The following is a 26995-nucleotide window of genomic DNA, read 5'->3' as shown; positions in this document are numbered from 1 at the left end:
CTCCCTGCCCTCCACTTTGGCAATCATCAGTTTGTTCTCTATATTTACAAGGCTGATTCTGCTTTTTTGTTTGTTTGTTTGTTCATTTGTTTTTATAAAATATTTATAAATTCCAGTTCATTAACCTACAGTGTAATATTAGTTTTGGGTATACAATATAGTGACTCACCACTTCCACACAGCACTCAGTGCCCATCACAACAAGTGCACTCTTTAATCCCCACCTCCCTTTTAATCCATCCCTCCCCCTCTTCCCCTCTGGTAACCATCAGTTTGTTCTCTATAGTTAAGCATTTATTTCTTGGTTCGTCTCCCTTTTTTTCTTCTATGATTGTTTGCTTTATTTCTTAAATTCCACATATGAGTGAAATCATATGGTATTTGTCTTTCTCTGACTAATTTATTTCGCTTATCATAACAGTCTGTAATTCCATCCATGTTGTTGCAAATGGCAAGATTTCATTCTTTTAAATGGTTGCATTACATACACACACACACACACACATGCCACCTCTTTTTTTTATCTATTCCTCAGTCAATGGACACTTGTGCTGTTTCCATAACTTGGCTATTGTAGATAATGCTGCTATAAATATTGGGGTGCGTATTTCCCTTTTAATTAGTATTTGTTATAGATTCCACACAAATTAAAATATATAGTATTTGTCTTTCTCTATCCAGCTTATTTCACTTAGCATAATACCCTTTGGGTCCATCCATGTTGTTGCAAATGACAGGATCTCATCCTTTTTTATGAATATATGTGTGTGTGTGTGTGTGTGTGTGTGTGTGTGTATCTCCATCTATCAATGGACTCTTAGATAGCTTTCTTATCTTAGTTATTGTAAATAATGCTGCAATCAACATAGGTATGCATATATCTTTTTGAATTAGTGTTTTTTTTTCCTTTGAGTAAATATCCACTACTGAAATTATTGGATCATATAGTATTTTTATATTTAATTTTTTGAGGCATCTCCATAATGTTTTCCACAGTGAATGTACCAATTTACATTCCCATCAATAGTATGAAGAGTTCCTTTTTCTCCATACCCTTGCCAACACGTGTAATTTCTTGGGTTTTTGATTAACAGGTGGAAGGTGATGTCTTTGTGGTTTTCATTTGCATTTCCCTGATGATTAGTGATGTTAAGAATCTTTTCATGTCTGTTGGTCCTCTGTCTGTCTTCTTTGGAAAATGTCTATTCTGGTCCTCAGCCCATTTTTAAATTGGATTGTTTGGTTTTTTTTGGGGGGGGGCGTTGAGTTGTTAAGTTCTTTTGGGTATTAACCTCTTTTTGGATATATCATTTGCAAATATCTTCTCCCATTCAGTAAGTTGGCTTTTTGTGTCGTTGATGGCTTCCTTCACTGTGCAAAAGCTTTTTAATTTTGAAATGGCCCTAGTAGTTTATTATTGCTTTTCTTTTGCTTAAGGAGACGTATCTAGCAAATGTTGCTAAGGCTGATGTCAGGACATCAGCCATAGGCTTTCTATTCTGGGGTTTCTATTCTGTTTCATTGATCCAAATGTCTACTTTCATGCTGGTACCATACTCTTTTGATTACTACAACTTTGTAGTATATCTTAAATTCTAGAACTGTGATAATTCCAGCTTTTCTTTTTCTCAAGGTTACTTGGCTATTCAGTATCTTTTCTGGTTCCATACAAATTTTAGGATTATTTGCTCCAGTTTTGTGAAAAATGCTGTTGATATTTTGATAGGTGTTACACTGAAACTCTAGATCACTTTGGGTAATATAGGCATTTAACAATATTAATTCTTCCAATCCATGAGCATCATCCTCTATCACTATCGTCTTATATTTAGGCCTTTTTTTAATCTTGTAAGCAAAGAAGTCTAGTGATGAAGTTTTAAACTCTCACATTATACAGTTAATAAAAGCTCTGTTTTAACAGTTAGTAATTGGGAGATCTTGGGTTAGTGATTTAATTTCCTTGCTTAGTCTCTCATCTAAGTGAGGATTATAATTTTGCCTTCCTCACTGGTTTGCAGTAAATGTTTGCAATAATTCTTTAGGCTTAGAATAATGTTGTTCTCCATAAAAGTTAACTGTTGATATTGTGTCACATAGACTTTTTATTAGACAGTTTCCCAACTGATTTTCCTCTTGTTTTTTTCTCCCTCAACAATTTACTTTCTTTCTGACTTTTTAAAATTTGTTTTTGAGTCATCTTCTCACTCTCAGTCTTTGTTGGTTCCTTGATAGAAACCAATACCCAATCAGTTTTTGCTGATTGTTTTTGATACTTTGTATCGTGTCTTCAAATGTTGCTCTTGATCCTCTGCCAGTTTTTTCCCTGTCTTCAAGTTCACTATCAACCCTTCTAAAGCTGGACTTGTGTTTAACTCCCTTGACTATTGGCTGGCTCTAACCATTTGAACCCCCCCCCAAAAAAAAATCACTTTCATTTTGATGCAGAAATCCCACTTCTGGGTATCTATCAGAAAAAAAAATAAGACTTAAACAGGACATTGAAGCAATATCTGAACCTTCATATTTATTACAGTTTTATTTACAATAGCCAAGAATTGGAAACAAGCTGAGTGCCCATCAATGGCTGAAAGGATAAAGAAGATGTGGTATAAAAATACAACAATATTATTCAACCAGAGAAAATAGAGATATCCTGCCATTTGTAATAATAGCACATGGGCATTATGTTAAGTGAGATAAGCCAGACAGAAAAAGAAAAATACTATATGATATCATTTATATGTGAAATCTTAAACACAAAAAGCCAAAGTTTAGAAACACAGAGTAGAAAAGTGGTTGCCAGCAGAGTTTGGCGGTGGAGAAAGCAGGGAGAGTTTGGTCAGAGAGTATAAACTTTCAGCTAAATGATGTGTTTGAACATCCAATGTAAAATACGGTGACTATATTTAATGACACTTATTAGGTAATTGACATTTCCTAAGAGAGTTCTAACCAAAAGCAAAAACAGACAAACAGGAATGACATATATGTGAGGTGATGTACGTGTTAATTAAGTGGTGGGGGGTGGAGAGTCTGTTCACAACTACACAAGTATCAAATCATCACGTTGTACACTTTCAATATCTTACAGTCTTATGTATCACTTATAAGTCAATAAAGCTGAAATAAAAAATAAATAAGAGGCTTGGATGATTCCTCACGGACTCCTTTTATCAGTAAGGTCCAGCCTTGTGTTGGTAGTAAGAACCTTCCAACTCCAGTCCCACCTCACCTCGTCCGGTGACATCTCTTCCCCACTTCTCACTCCTCCTGACAGTTTAAGCTTCATCTTTTCAACTACCTAGAACTTTCTTCCTGCTATTTCTCCTTCTAGTGAAATGATTTTTCTCCAAAGGGCCTCAAAGAAATATTACCTGTTTGTGAAATGCACTTAGATGGGATTCAATTCCTTCTCCTGTTGTGATCATCATTGTCCTCATAGAATAACAGCATCAGTGGCCAACATTTATTGGCCACTGCTGTAATCAGTTCACATGCTTATTTACTCCTTTGGGACAGTATATGGAATATATACCATTATTATTACCACCTTTCAGATGAATAAATTAGAGTTCAGAAAGAGTAAACAACTCACTTAAGTTTTCTATAGCTGGTTAGTTGGTCACAGAACCAGAATTCAAACCAAATAGGACAAATTGAACAAAGAAAAGCTGGAGTTATCACAGTTCCAGAATTTAAGATATACTACAAAGTTGTAGAAATCAAAAGACTATGGTACCAGCACAAAAGTAGACATTTGGATCAATGAAACAGAATAGAAACCCCAGAATAGAAAGCCTATGGCTGATGTCCTGACATCAGCCTTAGCAACATTTGCTAGATACGTCTCCTTAAGCAAAAGAAAAGCAATAATAAACTACTAGGGCCACATCAAAATTAAAAAGCTTTTGCACAGTGAAGGAAGCCATCAACGACACAAAAAGCCAACTTACTGAATGGGAGAAGATATTTGCAAATGATATATCTAAAAAGGGGTTAAAAAGGCCTAGAGTTATCACCCTTAACTTCCTAACACTCTTTTCTCATATTGCCTCTCACAGGATTTACCTGTATTCATTGTGATATATAGACATCTGTGTGATGTCTATACATATTTGTTTATTTCAGTATAATGTCTGCCATGTTGAAATGAAATCCACTAAACCTGCCAGCAGGTGAGAGCTCTCCTGGGACCCCTGTCTCTGTCTCTTTCTTAGACTCAGCTTCATTCTGGTTTAACAAATATTCTTGGTAAATATATGATGGACCAGGAAAACAAAAAAAATGCACAACATGCCCTTTGTCACTAAATACTTATGTGAATTTGGATAAGCCACTTAATCTCTTCATTTTTAAGTTTACTCTTAATGGAAAGTATAACCCTAATGATCTGTCATTCTCTCAGGAGTTTTATGAGGCTTAAAATGAAATGGCCAGGATAAAGAATTTTAAAAACTATAAAAGTCAATATAAATACCAGGGACAAAGATCCAAATTAGTTAAACACATAGTTTACAGCAAGTAAATGGTAGTGCTGACTGGTATGCAATTTGAGTTAACTGTTGACATTCTAACTTTTCCCACTTTCTGCTTCCCATGGTTAGTGAAGTGCTGCAAAAGGAGGAAATTTTCTGTTAGCTTTGAAACATCTACCATTTTTCATTGCCAGGAATAAGAGGTGCCATTTCATTGGCTCCTGCAATCCTAGATTTGGAAAAAGAATTTGAGACACAGTCTGTGCTTCTTATTTGTTGATGGTGAGACAGAGGTCCAGAGAGGGGAAATAACTCAACCAAAGGGATACCACCAATTCCCTGGACAATTGGGCTGCATAAGTCTTGTTCTATGCTGAGCAGATAAGATAAAACCAATCAAAACACTGAACCTCTGGAGAGCTGGTGAAGTACAGATTCTGAAGCTCAATTTCTGGGTCATCCTTTTCCCCAGCCTCTACACCTCTTACTAATAATACAATTCTCAGTTCTTATTTTCCTATTCTGTAAAATGGGAATAATAAAGGGAATCTATCTTATAGAGCTATTTTAAGATATAATGAGTTAAACTGTGCAAAGCACTTAGAACTGTATCAGCCACATATTAAGTACTAGATGCTTATTAAATAAATAAAAACAACATCTGAGTATTTGAATGTAACATTTTTAGGGCTCATACATATATAATGAATTTAAAGGACCTTGTTCTCTGCTTGCAAAACAAGTCCATAAAACTTCATGAGTTACACTTCTGTTCCTCCAAAGATTTTCCTGGCTATATGCCTAGGTCAGTATTTTTACTTAAAGTCACTAAATAGTTAGCATGAGGTTAAGTAATTCTCAGAAGGTTAAACATTTTAAAAAATTTCCTGGAGTTTACCATTGTGTTTTTATTTGGCAGAATATTAGCCGTTTAAGTCACTTTTTGAAAACAAATCTTCCAACAGCCAAGTGCTGAAAATTCTCTTCGCAGACAGAGTTCTGAAACTTTCTATGATCAATATGCTACCAGAAAAAAACAAAACACACTGGCATGTTTGCTGTATTTGATACCAAAAATCTGAAGTGAAAGTTAGGAAATTTTGTTTTGCAATTATAGAAGACAGTATACTGCTGGGTTAGGAGTCTTCTAGCCCCACAATTATTTCATCACATTTGCTCTCCTGCGTTTGCTCAAATCAACAACAAAAGCCACTAGAATGAATCTTTCATTTAGCGAATCAATTATTTTGATTGAATCGGGTTCTCAGATTTACTGGGAAGATAATATGAAACAAATTGAAATAAAAATATGTGTATAAATACAAACACACATAAAATCAAGTGTTTAGTATATTATCTTTTGCATTAGTTCCTGATTATTATCTTGTAAGTAATCTTTTGGTCACCATAATGTCCTTTGAATAAATAGAGAAAATGATTACTTTATCAAAACATAGTTGGACAAAGAGAGACACGGAGAATTACTCAGTTATCTAATAAGGAGACATAAAGATATAGTGACAGACTTGACAGCATTTGTATTTTAAACAAAAAGGATTTATGCTCACTTAGAGTATAGTAGCTGGCAATTTCTTTTTTTAAAAAAAAGATTTTATGTATTCATTTGAGAGAGAGAGCACACAATCAGGCAGAGTGGCAGGCAGAGGGAGAGGAAGAAGCAGGCTCCCCGCCAAGCAAGGAGCCCGATGTGAGACTCAATCCCAGGACCCTGGGATCATGACCTGAACTGAAGGCAGCCGCTCAACCAATTGAGCCACAAAGGCGCCCCACTAGGAATTTCTTGATACTAAGCCATTCATGAAAAAGCTAGTTAAATTTCTTGATCCTAAAATTATCTACTCAATATCAACATACATTTATAAGCCAGTTGTCAACCTATCCTGGAACTAGGAACAAATCTTCCAAGAAGAGTAGCGTGACTGACTCTGAGAATTGTTACTGGCCCTGTACATCTCCAACCCTTGACTTTCAAGATATATAGAAGCCAGAAAACATCTTCAGTTTGCCCCCAGAGCCACTCTCTATCCTTCTATATACTGTTCTAGGGCTGAAGGACTGGCCTTTACGGATATTATCTCAACTCCTTGTGCTGTGCCCAATGGGAAGAACCAACAGATCAGAGAGGAAGAAGAGAGAGGTCATGGTATTTATTTTGGGGATCCCTCCTGACTGAAGGTGGGGTTGTAGTGGCTGCTTTCCTCTTCCAAGGGCCAGTATCCCTACTGTGAAACCCTTTCTGATAGCTACAGGTATAGCAATGCCTTTCTTCCTCTCTGGTAATGATGTGTATAGAAATGATAACTTCACTTCTACTAGCTTTGGGTGTTTTGTTGTTTGTTTGTTTTTTTAAAAAGATTTTATTTATTTATCTGGTAGACAAAGATCACAAGTAGACAGAGAGGCAGGCAGAGATGGGGAGTGGGGAAGCCGGCTCCCTGCTGAGCAGAGAGTCTGATGCGGGGCTTGATTCCAGGACTCTGAGATCACGACCTGAGCTGAAGGCAGAGGCTTTAACCCACTGAGCACCCAGGCTCCCCTAGCTTTGGGTGTTTCACCAGCCTTGTAGGGTCTAGAATCTCTGCTCATATTTTTGCAAACAATCCCTTCATTAAACTCTCCCTGATAGCCCTATTTAAGTGTGCCTTGTGTTTCCTGCCAGAATGCTGACTGATACCAACTCACAGAATTTCAGTGTTGGAAAGTACTGAACTGGAGTCTAGTTCTCATCCTAGATTTTTAAAATAGCCCTGCTATTTTGAGAAAATCCTTTCCTTTCTGTAGACCTCAGTTTTCTCACATATAAAATAGGCTATATCCCTTAAAATAGGCTATTGTGGTTGCTGTTACAATAGGCTAAATACTTAAAACGTTTAAAATAAGATGAACTTTTGCTTAGATAGAAATTCCACTTCACTCTCTCCTTCAATTTTACCAGTAAGAGTTTTTCTATTGATCTGACAGTCCTATATCTTGCCGTCATTCTGTAAGTGCATTTGTATCATTGGACACGGAGAATTTGGGGTGTGGGTTTACTCCAACTTCTCAGTTGTAGATTCTGTACAAATCATTACAACCTTTTCAGGACACAGTTATCTCAATTGTGACGTGGGGATTAAGGCCTACCTTCCCACATGCAGAGTGTCACAGCTAAAGCTTTCCCATATTTCTTTCTCATTTGAAGATTTGTGATTCAAAGTATGAAACAGAACTACGATTATACACCGTAAAGGGGCTTCCTCAGTCCATATCAGAGGTGGTCAGTACAGCTCAGCCTGATGAACTGATGAAGATAGAAGGTTCTAGAGTCACAATTCCAGCTCTGTTAATTGGCAAAATTTTCTAACTTCTCTGTGCCTCAGTTTCCTCAGCCCTTATATGGGGAAAATAATACACCTGCCTCAGAAGCTGACTGGGACTCTCAACTGAGATAATAGCCTGTCATACTTTCACACTCATGATGTTTCATGTACTAAATACTTTGTATGAATTATCTTGTTTTATCCCACAACCACCCGTTTGTCTGATGATCCCAATGGTCCTTTTTGTACCATGAATAAGCTATGCTCCTTCTCTCCTTAGAGTCTTTGCTCTTGCAATGTCCTCTTCCTTGAAACTTTCTCTCCAGACTCTCATGCCATGGACCTCCTCTTGTTTTGGGGTCTCAAAAGTCACCTTATGAACGATGCTTTCCCTCATCCAGACAAAATAGCTTTTCCACCTGCATTCAATTTCCATTACTTTGCCACAGGTTGACTTACTTTATAATACACATCACCTTCCAAGGTTGTCTTTGTTTTCATGTTTATCATCTTTCTTCCCATATAAACTCAATGAAGACAGTGAACTAATATGTCTTAACCCTCCATTCTAAAGCCAAGGCCTAGATTCATGTGGACAACACATGGTTTCTCAAAAAAAAAAAAAAAAAAAAAAAAAAGTGAACTAATGACCAAATAAGGAGACTCCCACCCTGGCTCCGTCTGCCACTTTCGGTAGTTCTTGGGAGGGATAATGAGGGTCTGAGCAAGCGCCATCGCACAAGAGAGTAGTAAATATAAAAGCTATTTCAGAGAGAAAATAGACCAGAATTTAGTGGCCAGTAAGATGGTGGGTGGGAAGCATAAAGTAAAAGGAAGTTATTTTTGTTGTTGTTTTAAATTTCAGCAAGTGGACAGCTTCCAATGGGTGATCTGAGAGAGTCAGAGAGTGAGACTGAGTGAAGGTGACCAGGTTCCTATATCTGGTTGTGCTCTGATCTGCATCTAGGGTTAGGCGCTCAAAGAGTGGGCAATAGGCTACACAGAGCACAGACACCCCAGGTGTCCCCAGCCTCCATCCCTATCCCATTTCTCATTCTTGTTGGGGTATTTTAGTATCAGGAGGAAGACATTTGAATCCTGTCTGTTATTCCCATTCTACTAGAGGCCACTGCATAGATCTGCTATGTTTGTCGTTCCCCAACATCTTTCCAGGGCAACATAGAATTTGATATTTACCTGACACTCTCAAGAGGTGTGCTTGAACCCCAAAAGTTTGAAACTTGTTATTTTTCCTTTTGTTAAAGATGAGTTATATGTTTGATTTTCAAAAATTTAATACTGCTGTCATAATGTCTCATGTAGAAACTCTTGGCCATGTGCTTCTTCTTTTAATGCTTTCATTTGAAGCACAAACAGCAAAAGAAATAATTTCAAGTCTACATTTAACAAATGACTATAAAATCTGCATGATTTCCAAATATTGAGGATATTAGATCTATGTAACAAAAAAACTCAAGAGGTAATATACTTGATGTGTTTAAATATTTAAAAGGCCAACTCAAAAAATAATTTTCTAAAATACTTGAGGAAGCTTGTATTCACATAATTTAATGCTTTCATCCAATAATTCCAAATCTGGGAGAGAAATAATCTAAAAGGCATACACAGATGTATACACAGAAATGTTTATCCCAGTGCTATTTATATTATGGGATGAAAACAGAAAAGGGGGAAAAGGTTAATATTCGGAAGCCAGGGAATGTGATCAAATACAGTATACTGTCGCTTTACAATGTGATAATATATTGCAATTAAAAGTGCCATTTACATTTTTGGAACGCCTGGGTGGCTCAGTTGGTTAAGCAGCTGCCTTCGGCTCAGGTCATGATCCCAGGGTCCTGGGATCGAGTCCCACATCGGGCTCCTTGCTCGGCAGGGAGCCTGCTTCTCCCTCTGCCTCTGCCTGCCTCTTTGTCTGCCTGTGCTCGCTTGCTCTCTCTCCCTCTTTCTCTTACAAATAAATAAATAAAATCTTAAAAAAAAAAGTGCCATTTACATTTTTAATAACAAAGTTAGTGCGTATGGGTGTATGCCATGTAAGAAAAGTATAAAAATGTGGTATAGTTGTGATCATTAAGGCACACACTTTGTTGGGAAAAGATGTTACTTATTTGTAGTTACTACAAGGTAGAGGAGAATACCAGGATTAGGAGTGTGTTGTATGATCTGTGTGTGTGTACGTGTGTGTGTGTGTGTGTGTATGTGATTTCTTAACTTTTCTTTTAAGCTTTCTAAATTTACTGCCATGAAGAGGAGTGACTTTGGTGAATAAACCACTTGCCCTCCCAGCTCTGAAGGAGAAGGAGGGGGAAGAGACGGAAAGCTGTCCTGTGGAGGAAGGAGCAGGTGCTGCAGATTCCACTCTCAAGCATTGAACTAGGACCAATATGCTTGGAAGTTAAAAAGGAGGCTGATGGGCGCCTGGGTGGCTCAGTGGGTTAGGCTGCTGCCTTCGGCTCAGGTCATGATCTCAGGGTCCTGGGATGGAGTCCCGCATCGGGCTCTCTGCTCAGCAGGGAGCCTACTTCCCTCTATCTCTCTCTCTGCCTGCCTCTCCATCTACTTGTGATCTCTCTCTGTCAAATAAATAAAATCTTAAAAAAAAAAAAAAAAAAAAAAAAGGAGGCTGATTTGGGTCCAGCAGGAGGAAGAATGCTATGTAAAGCTGGCTGACACCAAATTGGTGTCTCCCTGATGAAGCACAGCAGCTTGCTGGTGGTGACAGAGGAGTCTGTCTGGAAGCCAGATGTGAGGTGAAGCTACGGGTCTTCCTAGGTTCTCTTCAAACTCTCTAGTGCTCTGACTAGAAAGTTAAGCACTCCCTAACTCAGCAGGAGTTTTGGTCTTTCTGTAGGAAATATTTTTTTTCCTTTTGTTATTTGCATGATAGAGATAAATTCCACATTCCTTCCCTGAGGAATGAAGAGCTCTTTCTTACCTAACTTCCTGGAAAAGAGAATGGAATTTAGAATGAGTATTGGCCCTTCATTAACTACCTTTTGGCCCCTTAATCTTTGAAGGTGCATGGGATGTGGTGGAGAATATTCCCTCAGCCACTGCACCACTCGTTCAAGCCTAGAACTGGGTCCATCAAGCTGAACCTCACCACAGGGTTCTCTGTGGTCCAGCATGCAGACATTTGGTGGCCAAACTTTTCCTCTGGTGGCATAGGGTCCTCTGCCCCTCCGGGCACCTGGCTGTAATCATCTGCCTTGTGTTCTCATAACATTTTTTTCAGTCCTGTGCCCGACTGTGTGGGGTCTGATTGTGGATAGGGACCCATAAATAACAGCCTTCTGATATAGCAGTAGAATTAATGTGTTTTCCTATCTAAGCAATCTATTTCCACCTGCTAGGGTGTTCTCATGCCAGGTGGCTAGTGGGGAAAGTGTGGCTAGTGGGGAAGGGAGCTATATTTGCAGAACTTTTGGGCTCATAGTCTAAGTCTAGCATCAGTTCAATATCAGCCAATTTACGAAATCCCATTTTTATAAAAATGTCAGTTCTCAGGATTATTCTGTTCATTTTTAGTATCTTTTCTTATTATTTTTTCCCTTCAAGAAAGATCCTGGTTTTCCCCTCACAATTAGTTGAAAATTTCATTGCATCCTCCATGACCATTTATTTGGGGTCTGACCTTACCAGGGATTGGTGCAGGAAGAGTGCTAATAGGACTTGGCAATTTTGTTCTTCCCAAGTGAAGATAAGAATCCATTTGAAAGTTATATTTTACCTGTCTGCTGTGTACAAATGACTATGTTTTCAGTGAATATCTGGTAAATTGGCAATTTTGACTCCAGCTTGAAAGGAGGAAAGCAATGGCTCTAATAACCAACATTTGCTGACAAATAGTGGCAATAAAAACGTCTGCAACTTCAATATTGGGAATGATTGAGGCCGGGACATCATTCTGGGATTACGGCCTCTTAGGTTGCTGATGACACATTATGTTTTTGTTTGTAAGACAATGTGTGTGGTGTGTGCAATGAGTGGAAAAAATTGAAGCAATGGATCTCAACAATAACTTAAATTTTTCTCCATCAGATTGTCACCAATAAAAGTAATTTTGTTCTGTGCCCTCTCCCCACAGAATGTTCCAGTAGAATAGAAAGTTTGTAAAGCTCTTTTATTTACTGCTATATCTCCCCAAATGAGAATAGGAACTGACACGTAATACATACGGTGTACTGGCATGTAATACATTTATGGTGATTGAATAAGTGAATTAATTAAATCTTATTATTATGATAAATTTTGTCTAAAGACTGCAGTGAAGTTACTATTTTATCCTAGGACTTTGACTGGATGTATCAGGTTGTTTGAGGTACTTTCTCTAGTTTCCCCATTTACATTATGGAGATTAGTAAAATTTAAAATAAATAAATAATACATTTTAATACATTTTATTTATTTAAAATAAATAAAAAATACATTTTTTATATCACTGAGCCTATCAATTCCTATAAGATGGTGAGGCAGAATATAAAAAGAGTTGGTGAAGGCATGGGTTAGAGCCCCACACATAGAATGTGTTAGCAAGATTCTTCATACGCTATTTCATCACTGCCAAAGAACAACACCTTCTCTGATTCTAACAGTTGTTTGATGTTTGAAAAAAACTGTATATGAAATAATGTAAACAGGGGACACCAGGGTGCCTCAGTCAGTTAAACCTCTGCCTTCAGCTCAGGTCACGACCCCAATGTCCTGGGATTGAGTCCTGTGTAGGACTGCTCAGCGGGGGGTCTACTTCCTCCTCTCCCTCTGTGTTCAATCTCTCTCTCTCAAATAAATAAATAAATAAAGTCTCAAAAAAAAAAAAAGAGTGTAAACACAGGATAAATGTAAATGTTTGTTATAAATTGTATCTAGCATCATTATAAAATAAATAAAACATTGTCCTTTAGATACCCTCTACCTTCTACTCCTCAAGATTGTCACAAAATTGGAGAGAAAGAGAAGGTGGAGAGAGTGAAGGTTAGTCTTCTATGTCAACTTGGCTAAGTTAGGCACCCAGTTATTTCAAACAACACTAATCTCAATGTTGCTGTCAAGGTATTCTGCAGACCTGGTTAACATCTACCAACAGTCGACTCTATGAAAAGGAGATGACCCTAGATAATGTGGGTGGACCTCACCCCAGGCTGAACAGCCAGGCAAAAACTGAGATTTCCTGGGAAGAAGGAATTCTGTATCAAGACTGAAGTCTCCCATCCTGCCTGAGTTTCCAGCCTGGCAGCCTGTCCTAACGATTTCAGACACGCCAGCCCCCACAGTCATGGGAACCAATTCCTAAAAATAAATACCTTTATACATGTTTGTGTGGATATACATACATATGCATATTTACACACATATGCATGTGTCTATGCATGTGTATGTGTGTATGAATGTATATATTGGTTCTGTTTTCCTAGAGAACCCTGAGTGATGCAGAGAGAGAGAGTGAGCAAAGGAAAAAAAAAACCTATTTGCATAAATGGTTTCCATTTTGTAGTAGCTTTTCTTTTTTTTTTTAATTTAATTTAATTTAATTTAAATTTTTTTTAAAGATTTTATTTATTTATTTGACAGAGAGAGAGATCATAAATAGGCAGAGAGACAGACAGAGAGAGAGATGAGGAGAAGCAGGCTCCCTGCTGAGCAGAGAGCCCCATGCGGGACTCGATCCCAGGCCCCTGGGATCATGACCTGAGCCACCCAGGCGCCCCCATTTTGTAGTAGCTTTTCTAACCTAGTGATTCTTCTGAGCTTTGGGGGTATCTGAGTGGTGTGTGCCAAATGCATGGATGAGTCAGAAAATCTACAAGGTGATGCAGGGTGAAGTGTGTAGCAGCTCTGCGTTATGGAAATCCCAAGGCTACTCTCACCTCTCGGATCAAACAGAAACTTCCAAAAGTTTTGAAGTCCAGGCTCTCGTAACTAACACTGTGCCATCAGCCTGCCAGATGGGAAGGGCCTCACAATCGCACAAAAGTTCCCCTGGGTGTTTGGGTACACTAGAGTACATCAATAGACTTGGTTTTGCATAATATAACATATAGATTTTTTTTTTCCCTTTAGAAGCAGAGAACTGGAGTGCATGCAGACCTAAAAGAACAAAACAAACAAACAGGCAGGGTGTTGGGGGGAGAAAAAAAAAACAAAAACAAACTTGCTTTGAACAGCAGGAGACGACGTTTTGGCAGCTGAGCAGGGCAAGAGCTTCATGAGCCGCTCTTTAATGCTGCGCTTGGTGCTGTTCTGAGCGTAGAGGAAACCTAGAACATATGCGATGGGTTCTGTTAATGCTGTCTGCGGAAAGAAACGGGCATGCTGCACGGCTTATCACAGGAAGCTGGGCAGGCAGGGGACGGATGCAGACATCTGCTAAGCAGGCAATCACAGGCAGTGGGTTGGGACCCCAGAAGGAAAAAAAAAAAAAAAAGGAAATAATCCCCCCCCTTCTCATTGTTTAGGTTTTCTTTTCAAAACTTTTCCATATGTTGCATTTAATCATACGGTGCATTAGCTAGTGGAAATAGAATTTCACGAGTCTTTTTGAGCAGTTAAAGTAAAATTTGGTGGCTTTTTTTGGCCTGAGGTTAGGAAGATCACTGAAAGAATTAATGGGATTGAACTGTCTATATTCAAACCAGAGTTGGGGCCCATGTGACAATTTTCTGTTCTTGTTGCTCCCCGTCTTTGATTACAGAGGCGATAGACGCCCTGAATAAATCATTCACACCGCAATCACCTGTTAGTACCTTTGCCTTCCCTGAAAGTGAGACAATAGATGTCCTTGATATTCAGCCTCATTAGCACAAGTGGATATGCCCAGAGATGCAACCTGGCTTTTTTTCACATGTGCGTATTAATGGACAGAATTATTCAAGCAAAGTAATTCCAGAAGAAGCAAGGCGTGTTCACAAAATGTTAACCCTGGAATAGATGGAGTTATATATGTGACTTCACATGGTTACGGACCAGTCAAGGAAAATCAATAGCACTTGGGTGGGCAAGTTAGTAAAAAATAAAAAAAAAAAAAATCTTGGAACAACTGTTGCTGTCAAGACCCACAACTGTCCAACTCATCATTAACTTGTCCACTAAGTGCCCAGCGCCCGAATTTGTATGTTGATATATAAATATATATATATAGTCCCCCCTCCAAATTAATTCAGAAATTGTTGAATATAAGGCAATAATAAGAGAATCAATTCAAATCTAGGTTAGACCATCTTCTATCTTTATAATATGGGCCTGGCAATGCATCATGTGTAGTTTTCTACTTTATAATTCCTAACTTGGAATTTTAAAGAGTTCTGACCACAAGGCTACTAATCTATTTCCTTTTGGGGATATTCTACCACATCATCAGGGTGCACTGGGTAAAAACCTGATGAATCTTTTGTGTGGGGGAAGACAGAGAACTAGTAGATACATAAATCAAATCATATCATTTCTCTTCGTAAAAGCTCTCTATAACCTTCATGCTATTCTTTGGGGAAAAAAATCACACTTGCTACCACAGACACCAATCCCTGAATGAGCTGGCCATGCCTTACTCTCTGACAACATTTTAACCATCCTCTTGCTCTAGACTATTGGCCAGTGGCCAAGCTATTCTTCTTACCTTTGTTGGAACTCATAAAACAGTCTCTCCTCTGCCCTTGACACTTATATGGTACAGAATGTCTTGTTTATTTAATATCTCAAGTGCTAATTGATCATCTGGCACATAAGAAGAGATCAATAAATGTCTGACAAATGAGTGAATAAATTTACTTTCAATACCAAAACAAGACCTGATTTCATTTCCTTGAGTTAGTTAGTTTTTTAGCTTATAAAATAAATCAGATTTACATAGAAAGAAATCTTTAGTTGGCTTCTTCCTTGTACATTTGTAGAGGGACACATCCATCTAAGTAAATATCTTCTGGAACATTAGAATTTTGCTTTATTTTAGCTTCCCAAGCATGACAGTCTGCTCTCTTCTTTGGACATTTCAAATCCCTGCCACTGTATGCACAGTCTGGTGACCCTTCACCAAAGATCAACTTCAAAATGTCCATGCAGACTTTAAAACTCAATACAAGCACATTTACTTCTGGTTAACTTCTGCTGTGGTATCTCCACGCTTCCTGAAGGAAAGGCCCTCCTCCATCCCCTGCTCTATCTTTTCTGTTGTTTCGGCTGCACTTCCTCCTGCTACTGTTATGGGTATCACATCCTACTATAGGGTAAGACCCTATTCTGATAAGGAATTAGAAAGAAAAGGTTCTACCAGCCATCTGCAGTAGGAGAAAGGCTTTAGTCGTACCTAGTACCCAGCTCTTTCACTTCATGTTTGATTTCTTGGTGTCCAGCCAAACTCCATAGGCACCCCTGAAATTGTCACATGACAAACACTCAAGAAATATTTGCTAGTTGCTTGATTTCCTCCTTTCCCCTTAAATTCTGATACCTGCCAAGCTCACTCTATCTATAACAGCTGCAGGACTCTCAGGTCTAGGTGTAGGAGAGGGAGCTTCCTGCCTCCCAAGCTCAGGCTATTAATGGTTACTCCCTGACTCCACCCCAATTTGGTAATTAATGATGTTCTCCCTTGGAACATCTTTTGAACTGGACTATAATGTTTTGAACTGTACTATACATTTGTTGTTTTTAATCAGGAGTCAGAAGTCCCAGATTTTAGTTCTTGTTCAGTGATCTTGGACAGGTTATTAAACTTTTTTGGGTTTCTGTCTTTTTTTGTAAAACAGAAGGACTTATACTAAGGGATATTTGTTGTAAAAACACAGTTTAAGGATCCCTTTTAGAAATACATTTAAATAGAAATTGTATATGACTTCTAAGTAGTTTTTATTTCCTGGTAGATAAACAAATCAACTTTTATTTGACTATAGACATTATTCAAATTCTCTAGGATCTTTTCCTTCAAAATAAGTAAGAATATGATTTATCATAATTGTTGAAAAATGATATAAACAAAGTCCCCAAAGTTTCCAAATTATGTGGAAAAACAAATATTTTATTTTATTTTAATTCTAGTATAGTTATCATTTAGTGTTATATTAGTTTCAGGAATACAATACAGTGATTCAACACTTCCATACATCACCCAGTGCTCATCATGACAAGGGCTTTCCTTAATCTACCTTGTTTTTACAGTGTATTCTCCTCAATGAGAACTTTAGCTTTCTTAAGTCAGGTTGTAGACACCATATAATTTCCTCTATCTCTGTACCTCTCTCTCTGCTACCAGATATTTCTGTTCTTTTCCTCTTAAAGTGTAGTGGTTGAGTGGTCAAGCACTGTAGTGAAACAGCCTGAAACCAGATCCCAGTATCTTATGACATTGGGTAAGTTTATTGAATCCCTCTGAATCTCAGTTTCCTGAACAACAGAATGGATTAGTAATAATATCTACCTCATAAATTTGTTAGAATCTAATGGATAATAAAGCACTTATTTAGCACAATGATTGTTCATAATTTTATAATGTAGATTCAATAGATGTTAATTTTTTTTTCAGTTCTTTGGTATATGATATTTCCTCCTACCTCAGGTCCTTTCTAGATGCTATTACCTCTAACTGAGCTTTTCTTTCTCCCTCCCCCCCCCCCCTTTGTGGCTTGGTTAACTCCTGTCTGCCTTGAGATTTCAGTTCAATATTACTTTCTGAGGAAAACCCTACATGACAGATGAAACTAGATTATGAACAGCTCTATTATATTCTTGTAGAGTTTCCTATATTTCTCCTTCATGACATTATCATGAATATAATTAAAACAATTGATGACATTATTTTATATTTGATACATATCTTTCCTATTGTGGTATAAGATTAAGGATATCTACATTCAGCTTTTAGAGAGTAACCATTGCTGACTGTTATCCCACTATAAGAAACCATAATGCTGGTCAAACCATGTGATGCAACTGTTTTCAAGTACTGAACAACAAGAAATGTAGAACTGTAGTACTTCAGAGAAAAGAAATCTAAGAGGTAACCTTCGCAAGTGCCCTGGCTCTCTCTACCTAGTGGCATGTTCTTTCCATAGTCCAGAGGGATACAGATCATGCTTATAGACCTCAGAATTCTGGACTCCCAAAGTGACTAGAATTTGCAGGAGAAGGTGCTAGAAAGGTTTGGACTAGAACTATACCACCAACTTTCCTGGCAGATTGTGGGTCTTCTCAGCCTCAATAACTGTGTAAGCCAATCTTTCATTGTATCCATATTTATCTACATGTCTATCTCCAATTGGTTCTGTTTCTCTGGAGAACCCTGACTAATACAGTCACTGATCAAGGCCTGAATCATGCATGTTCAAGATCAGATCCCATAATACCGAGGAGGCACAAGCTGCCAAAGGGCTGAGAATTGAATGGAAATACCAGAAGTCATGTCATGCTGGGAGATGAAATTCTGACCCAAAAGGAAAGAAAAAAAAAAAAAAAAAAACGGAAGGAAAAGAAAAAACCACACTGCTGCAGTAAACACCACTGGCATTCACTGGAGAGCTCAGACAGACCATGTTTTTGAGGTAAGAATCATTTCCTAGAGTAAGGGCTACATCCTATGACTACATGTAAAACCAAAATTGACCTATCCTAACAAATAATAGAATGAAAGTTGTTAAAACCAGAGGAAGTGCTAGTAACTATGGAATGCCTTCCAGAACAATACTCAACACTCTTGAAAAGAAGATAAAATCCAAACTCCTTACACTGCATTTTAACAATCACACCATCGAAAATGAGCTGACTTGTTAAGGAATGGAAAAATGTGACCCATAATCAAGTTCTTGAGAAAAAGGATCAATAGAAACAGACCTAGGGATGACACAGATATCAAAATATGTAGAAAATGGCATAAAGTAGAAGATGGTCATAGCAAGTAACCAGTTGAAAAATTTGGGCAATGAAATTAAAACTATAAAAAGGAGACAAATAAAAATTCTAAAAATGAGAAGAAAAATATCAAAAATATAAAAACTTCCTTAGGTGGACTTAACAGCAGATGGGAGACTACTGAAGAAAGAGTTATGAGCTTGACTAGATATGAAAAGAGACAAATCATCCAATCTGAATAACAGAGAAAAGGTGATTAAAAAGTAAATAGATTTTTAGTAATTAAAAGAAGATATCAAGTCGTCTAACATGAATGTATTTTTTTTAAAAAAAGATGAATCAGGAAAGAAGAGTTTGCAAAAAAATGTCCCAAATATTCCAAATTTAGTTATAATCATTAATGTACAGATCCAGAAAGCTTATTGAACCACAATCAAGATAAATACTAGAAGAATCGTGTATAAGCACACCATAGTCAAATTGCTGAAAAAAAATGGGGAAAAAAGCTTAAAAAACCCAAATCTAGAATAAAAAGACATATTACAAATAGAGATAAAATAATATAAGAATTGTTTCTCACAGAAATAACAGAGGCCAGAATACAATGGAATAAGTTCTGGGGGAATATACAGACTTTCAATCCAGACTTCTATATTCAGTGAAAATAGTTTTTTGAGAAGGAAAGTGAAATAAAGATATTTTCAGACAAACCAAAGCTGAGAAAAGTCATAGCCACTAGAGCTGCATTACCAGAAATACTGAAGGAATTTCTTTAGGGTTAAAGGAAATGACGTGATATGAAGATCTACAGATAGAAACAAAGAGCAAAATGAAGAGCCTTGGAAATTGAAAATACATAATTTTATTTCCTTTGTTTAGAACAACAATGACAAAACATATTGTGACATTCATTATATTTATAGATATAAAATTTGACAATATCATAAGGGCGGGAAGGCAAATGCAAATTTACTGCTAGTACATTTTACACTAAGTGGTATAATATCAACACTAAGTAGTCTGAATAAAGGCAGGAGACATATTACAACCTCTAGATGCCAGGGAAATAGGTAAGGAATAGTAAGAGGTGGTGCAGTTGAAAAGCCAACTGAGGAAATAAAATGGAATACCAAAAATATTCAATTAATTGTGAAGAAGTCAGGGACAGAGGAGTAGAAAAGCAAAGAGAGCATAAAAAGACAGCAGACTATATTCAACCATATCCTCAAATCAGAAAGCAAATCTTTCTTATCTACTACTGTATCCCCATTACCTTGCATAATGCCTGTTATATAAAAAGTGTCAATCAATATCTGCTGAAAGCATGAAATCAGATTATATGTTATATTATGGTCTCAACATATACAGATTAGCTGCATGTCTATAATTAGCAGATAATTTAAAATCTGCATGGTGTATTTCCTCAGTGTGGGTGAAGCAGTCTCCTCCCCAACTCTAAATAGACATCTGGGTATGAAGGCTTTCTGCTAAGGATGAGTCTGACTACATTCCGAAACCAATAAAACTAAAAGAAATTTAATGTTGAAGGTTTGTCAACCAGCAGAATGCCTTAGTATGCAGGACATTTTACCATCATGAACACTCTTTGATAGATTAAAAACCTTACATCACATAAATATTTATTCATTTATTTAAAACAAGCATTTATTGTAGCTCTTATAAACATTTAAATAATGTTTATTGTATACTATGGATATAGATGGGTTATATAAGAAAAAGTCCCTGCTCTCCAGAGTCTAACCAGGTACATCAGTATTAACACCTATTGCATTGCATGATTAATTTGCCAATTTCCTTCACTAAATCTCAGATTTGCTGAAGGATTCTGTGCATCCATTAATTCATTTATTCAAAAATCATTTATTGAGTGGTTAGAATGTGCTAGACATGGTCCAGGTGCTGGGAATAATGTGAGTGAATAAAACAGACACCAACTCTTACTCTTTTTCATCAGACATTATATTCATAGAAAAATAAAAAAAAATAAATAGCAAAATATAAAGTCTGTCAGATAGAAAACAAAGATGAGGCATAGAGACTTCTGTTGGTGAGTAGGATTGGGAAGTGGAGTGGAAGAGTCTGGTATTTTTCAATGTGGTTGCCCGGGAAGGATTCAGTGGAGTTATATTTGAGCAAACATGTCTAATGAGATGAGAAAGTGTCTTACTCTGTTTTGATTATTAGCATTATTAGCAGCTACTGCAGCATATTATATATATTAGGCACTAATATAGGTATGTTCAATAATTAATCTTCTCTATTTATTAAGTTTTTCAATTAATTCTTATGGACACCTACATGGATGGATTAATACCTTAAATTAATTGGCTATATAAACCTTTGAGTCCAATGATCTGTTCATAATTTGTGGCCTTAGAGATCAAAATTAATCCAACTCCCTTTTTTCATCAAGAAGTTAGGGGCACCTGGGTGGCTCAGTGGGTTAAAGCCTCTGACTTCGGCTCAGGTCATGATCTCAGGGTCCTGGGATCAAGCCCCGCATCAGGCTCTCTGCTTAGTGGGGAGTCTGCTTCTCCCGTTCTCTCTCCCTACCTCTCTACCTACTTGAGATCTCTCTTTCTGTAAACAAACAAACAAACAAACAAAAAAAACCCCAAAAGACAAAACCTTAAAAAAAAAGAAGTTAAACCAGAGATCTAGCACTTTAAAACTCCTGAAACAAAGTAATACAAAAAGAATAAAAAGTAAGAGTACAAATAAATAGATCACTGCACATTGTGATACAATTGAATGAAAATGTCTTCATTTTACCAGTGGGAAAGATTTCATCTTAAAAAGTCTGACATTACTGAAAATTAATCAGCCTAGGGTGTTTGGTCCATATTTGTGACCCCCTCTTCCCCCAGATTTCAGTGGTCATGTATCTCAGTGGTCATTTTGCACTGACTGCTTTTCCTGTTCTACAATAAATGGCACTACATGTAAATGTCAGGTGTCCACAGTGAGTGATGGGCTTGAATTATGAATTCAACAACTAATGACCACAGTGATAAACATGGCAATTTTGCCACAATGAGAAGCATGCTTATTTTCCTCCATTTGTATGTAGTACAGCTGATAGCAAAAACGAATACTTTCTGTGGCTTTGCACGGGAATAAAGTCTCCTACTCCATAACTAACAACCCTATTCGGGTTCTTTCTTGTGCTTTTGAATTATGGACAATGTTCTTCTTCCTAGGTGTTCAGCCTGTGGATGTCACATGGAGGAAAAGAGCTAATGATGTTTCCATAGACATGGTGTCTTCCCTGGAATCAGTAACTATGACCAAGTGCCAAGAGTTTCAGTGGCACTGTGATTCCATCTGTATGTCCCTCCTTTGAATCACTTGCAAACTGATTTATGAGCAGTGACTTGATGTTGAAGCTAGGAAGTATATTTTTGACTAGTTGCAAATGTGAACTTATCCGACAGCATGTTTATTTTTCAGATAAGCTTATGGCTTATAAGTACACACACACATTTTATTTTGTATTTCCAAATTTATTTCTAAAAAAGAAGGTCCCAAATAATTTGGGGTTCATACTCTATTGAAAACTGCTGCCAACTACGCCCATTGTTACTGGTCCTACTGTCAGTTCTGGATGTAATTGTTCACCTTTAGGAAGGGCAACAGCAGGGTTAATGACTGAAAATGAGGGGAAAATATCTACATTTAATTTTGAAACTTTATGAATGTTGGAGGCAGAGCTCTGACCTTCCTAATTGACTGGTTTTGTTTTCCCTGGTTGTAAACAAGTTACATTTTATCTATCAGTTAATCCAGAATGAGGAAGCCAGAAGGTACCTGAATTTGCTGGAAATGATCTACAGAATCTAAATGCAAATAGAGTGAGTTTGACTCTACTTAGAGATGCTACTTGAAGACACCTGTTTCTCATAAAATGAGTGCCACTCGGTCTGTCAGCCATTCAGACTCCCTCCTGTGTCTCTCTCTGTCCCAGTTTTCTCTAGCTCACTCTCCCCCTCTCTTCCTTAGCCTTTGTCACTTCTTTACCTGTCTCCTCCTTGCTCTCTATCTTTGTGCTTCTCACACTCCAGGTTTTTCTCTCTTTGTCCTTCTATATCTCTATTTGTATCTCTCTTTTATCTTTCTCTGCTCTCTGTCCTTCCCTGCCTATTACTCAGTTTCTCTCTCAATCAAGGCAGGGTTCTACTGAATTTTTTTTTTTTTTTTTTTTTTTTTACCTTTGTGTTGACTGCAAGTCTCATGAAAAATGCAGAGAGAGCTTTAGTCAACAGACTACAGGATAATTATTGTACCTTATTGCTGGGCAAATATTAGTAAACAACTGGATGGCTAAGAGCTATAAGGCTTTCTAAACCAGTACTAAGGGCTTGTGATTGTCCACATTAACATCCCCTTCTCTTGGCAGAATGAGTCAAAGAATACTAGCAGAAAACAAAAACATGGAAAAGTTGTCAGTTTTCTTCGGGTTCCTTTAAAATTGATCACTGAAACCCAATTTTCCTTCGTTCTTCTGCACAAATGACCCAAACTGCATATATGGTGAGATCCTCTGTGTGGGAGCTGGGAAATTATCTATAGTTCTCTATAAGTAGCGGTTTGCCCTGGACAGTGCCAATTTACAACAAGGGTCTTAACATCCCATCTGTTAGTATCCACTTTTCATGTCCAAAGTGTTCCAATTTAAGATAACAGATTACATGAGCAACAAGTGTGGTCTGGTTCCATAATGTTCAGTCACTGTCAAAATGGCCACTTCATTATATGGTAAATAATGTAAATGTGCAATTTCATTTTTTAAAATAGCTATAGGTAGGAGCATCTGAGTCGCTTGGTCAGTTAAGTCTCTGTCTTTGGCTCAGGTCATGTTCCTGGGGTCCTGGGATTGGGCCCTGTGTTAGGATTCCTACTCAGTGGGGAGCCTGCTTCCCCTCAGCCCCCGCCTGCCTCTCTGCCTACTTGTGATTTCTGTCAAATAAATAAATAAAATCTTTTAAAAAAAGGTATTCTTGCCAACATAAAAAATGTAAATAATTTAGGATGTATTAATAATTATAACATTTGTAGCAGAAAGTCTAGCCACTTTGGAATCAGAAAGAACTAGTTTGAATCTAGGCTTTGCCATTTTTTATTTTGAGACTTTAGATAAGTAACCTAACCTCACTGAGCCTTTTTGATCTCATCTGTAATCATAGGGGAAATAACATCAGGATAAACAGTAAAGCAGGAACATTCTCTACATTTCACTTGAACGTGATCTTGCCCTTAGAAACGAAGGACATAAATAATACCTAAAATGCAGTATTCTAACACAACAATAAGAACTTTCTATGTGCCAAGCACTTTACAAGCATTATATCATTTAACCTTCCTATGAACTCCATGTGGCAGATAATAACATGATAGCCAAATTATAGGTAAGGGAATTAAGGGTATAAAGCTTTGAAGGAGCAGGACCAGGATATGAGCATATGTCTATCTGTCTCAATCTAGGTCGACATGCTGACTTCTCTACTGCACTAATGATGGCTCTAATAAATCACCAGAACACTTCACTTATTGGGTCTGACTGTGTAACCTTTGGCTATAGCATGACTGTTTCACTTTGTGGGGGGTTCTTTATTTCCTTCCCCAACCCCTCAGTTAGGCTTCTTAAATCATCCTATCTTGAATATAGTGCCCAAAACTTGGTGACCTATGCTCCTTTACTAGAAATGCTGCCTCTAATTCTATTTTTTTCTGTAGGACATCTATCAATTTCCTGGTGGTATTAAAAAGTAATATTGCAGTTGAAGAGAAAACTGCACTAGAAGATCCAATTTCTTCATCTGAAAAATGGTGCTAATATGTGACACTTACTAATGGCAAGGAAGGTAGGAGATGAATGAAGTAATTGTTTCTGCAAAATCTTTCAAATGATAGAAGAAACACAATGAAACCCATTATAACTTCCAACATGAAACATCACTTTCTTATTCTTTTGGGTCACTGTATGTAATCTTCTTTCAAAACTTCATTTATCCTATAAAATTATTTGTTTATTAGTCTAACCAATAGGTACTTATTGAGTATATTATAAGGCAGACCCTGTGATAGGTACTTGGGATGATAATCAGATAAGACATGCAGTGAAGCTCAAGTGTTTACAATTTTGTGAATACCAATTAATTAGCCCTGGCTACTTATTAGAATCACCAGAATGGCTTAAAAATTTGCTATGCCTGATCACTCCAGACCAAGTGAATCAGCTAACTCAAATGGGAAACCCAATTTATTTCTGTAAGATTTATTTATTTGAGAAAGAGAGAGAGAGAGAGATGGTGCTTTTGACTGGGGGGCGGGGAGGGCAGAGGGAGAGAATCTCAGGCAGACTCGATGCTGAACATGGAGCTCATAGTGAGGCTTGATCTCATAACCCATGTTATCATGACCTGAACTGAAACCAAGAGTTAAGTGCTCAACTGACTGAGTCACCCAGGACCTTCTAAATTGAACCATTGTCCTGTTCTGCACCAAACCACATGCAGATAGGTTTTCCTAAGAACTATAGTTTTACAATTTTGATATGGACATTACATCAGATTGAATGGTGTCTCTCAAAAATTCATGTTCATGCTGAACCTTAGAATGGGACTCTTTTGGGAAATAGAGTCTTTGCAGATACAATTAGTTAAGATGAGGTTATGCTGAATTTAGGATGGGCCCTAAATCAAATGATGTGTGTCCTTATAAGATGAAGGACACACACACACACACGAAAGAAGGCCATACAAAGATGGAGGCAGAGATTGGATTGATGCAGCTATGAGCTAAGAAATGCTAATGATTGCCCTCAACCACCAGAAATTAAAAGACAGGCATGAAATAGAATATCCCTCAGAAACTCCAGAAGGAACTCACCATGTTGATACATGGTTGACACAATTAATTTAAGACTTCTCTCCTAATCCGTGAGAGAATACACTTTTGCGGTTTGTAGTAATTTATTACAGAAGCCATAAGAAACTAACACAGATATCAGTTAATGAATTTTCTAGGATGCCAGAAAAAAATCAAATTATATCATGGCCACATATTCCTCCTCTACTTAGAACACTTCCTTTATATATGGAGTTCTTCAAAATCTAAGGCATGGTGTTGTACTTATGATACCTTCTTAATGGTACTGGTATTTTTTTGCAAATTCTCACTAAGCATATTTACACTAGGTAAATTAATTTATAACACCCTACAGGTGAGTAAATTTTTCACTTTGGAGTTGACATGCTCTATATTCTGCAGTTAAGGTTAAGTAAATCTCTGTTGAGGATAAGCATTCACAAAGAACTAAACTAGAAGTAAGAGTCTTCCCTTCTTTGTTTCTAGTTAATTAACTAATCTGATATTTATTGAATTTAGATGACTTTCAGTATTCCTGATACTAATAGCCAAATTCCCTACAATGACTTGCAAAGTGTGCCCATTGCTTCCACCAAAACTCCTATTTTATTTTTACTTTTTTATAAATTAATTTATTTATTTTCAGAAAAACAATATTCATTATTTTTTCACCACACCCAGTGCTCCATGCAATCCATGCCCTCCATTATACCCACCACCCGGTACCCCAACCTCCCACTCCCCCGCCACTTCAAACCCCTCAGATTGTTTTACGAAGTCCATAGTCTCTCATGGTTCACCTCCCCTTCCAATTTGTCCCAACTCCATTCTCTCTCTAATACCCCCTGTCCTCCATGCTATTTGTTATGCTCCACAAATAAGTGAGACCATATGATAATTGACTCTCTCTGCTTGACGTATTTCACTCAGCATAATCTCTTCCAGTCCTGTCCATGTTGCTACAAAAGTTGGGTATTCGTCCTTTCTGATGGAGGCATAATACTCGACATCTTCCTTATCCATTCGTCTGTTGAAGGGCATCTTGGTTCTTTCCATAGTTTGGCAACCGTGGCCATTGCTGCTAAAAACATCAGGGTACAGATGTTTTCACATCTTCTTTTCACAACATCTGTATCTTTGGGGTAAATACCCAGGAGTGCACTTGCAGGGTCATAGGTCTGTCTTTTCTTCTTATTTACTCTTCTGATTCTGAACTTGCTTTTGACTGTCTCTTCTCCTGAAATGTCTTATCTCAAATATCTCCCAGATCACTCCCTTATTTCTCTCAGGTCTTTAGTCCAAAATGGACATTTCAATGACACCTTCTTGGCTATCCTATCTAAACCTGAACTGTCACCTAACCACTCACCTAACCACTCTCTCCTGCCTTACTTCACACCATATGTTGGTTTATTACACTGGTTGACTTTGTCCTCCCCAAAGTCATATGTC

General features: G+C 37.5%; 1 protein-coding gene across 3 annotated transcripts in view; it reads right to left on the bottom strand.

The window, feature by feature from the left end:
* Positions 1-26995, bottom strand: part of KCNIP4 (potassium voltage-gated channel interacting protein 4) — a 524826-nt gene that overhangs the window by 130577 nt on the left and 367254 nt on the right. Inside the window, exon 1 of one of the 3 annotated variants that reach the window (XM_059164760.1) lies at positions 13971-14071. The exons of the other annotated variants lie outside the window; for them this stretch is intronic. Within the exon in view, the coding sequence (XP_059020743.1) occupies positions 13971-14026 (56 nt within the window). The 5' untranslated portion in view covers positions 14027-14071. Of the gene's footprint in view, positions 1-13970; positions 14072-26995 lie in introns of those variants that run through there. 3 annotated transcript variants of the gene reach the window in all.

This window comes from Mustela lutreola, chromosome 1 (genome assembly GCF_030435805.1).
Source record: "Mustela lutreola isolate mMusLut2 chromosome 1, mMusLut2.pri, whole genome shotgun sequence".
Lineage (NCBI taxonomy): Eukaryota > Metazoa > Chordata > Mammalia > Carnivora > Mustelidae > Mustela > Mustela lutreola.
This window is presented reverse-complemented; position numbering and strand designations above follow the sequence as displayed.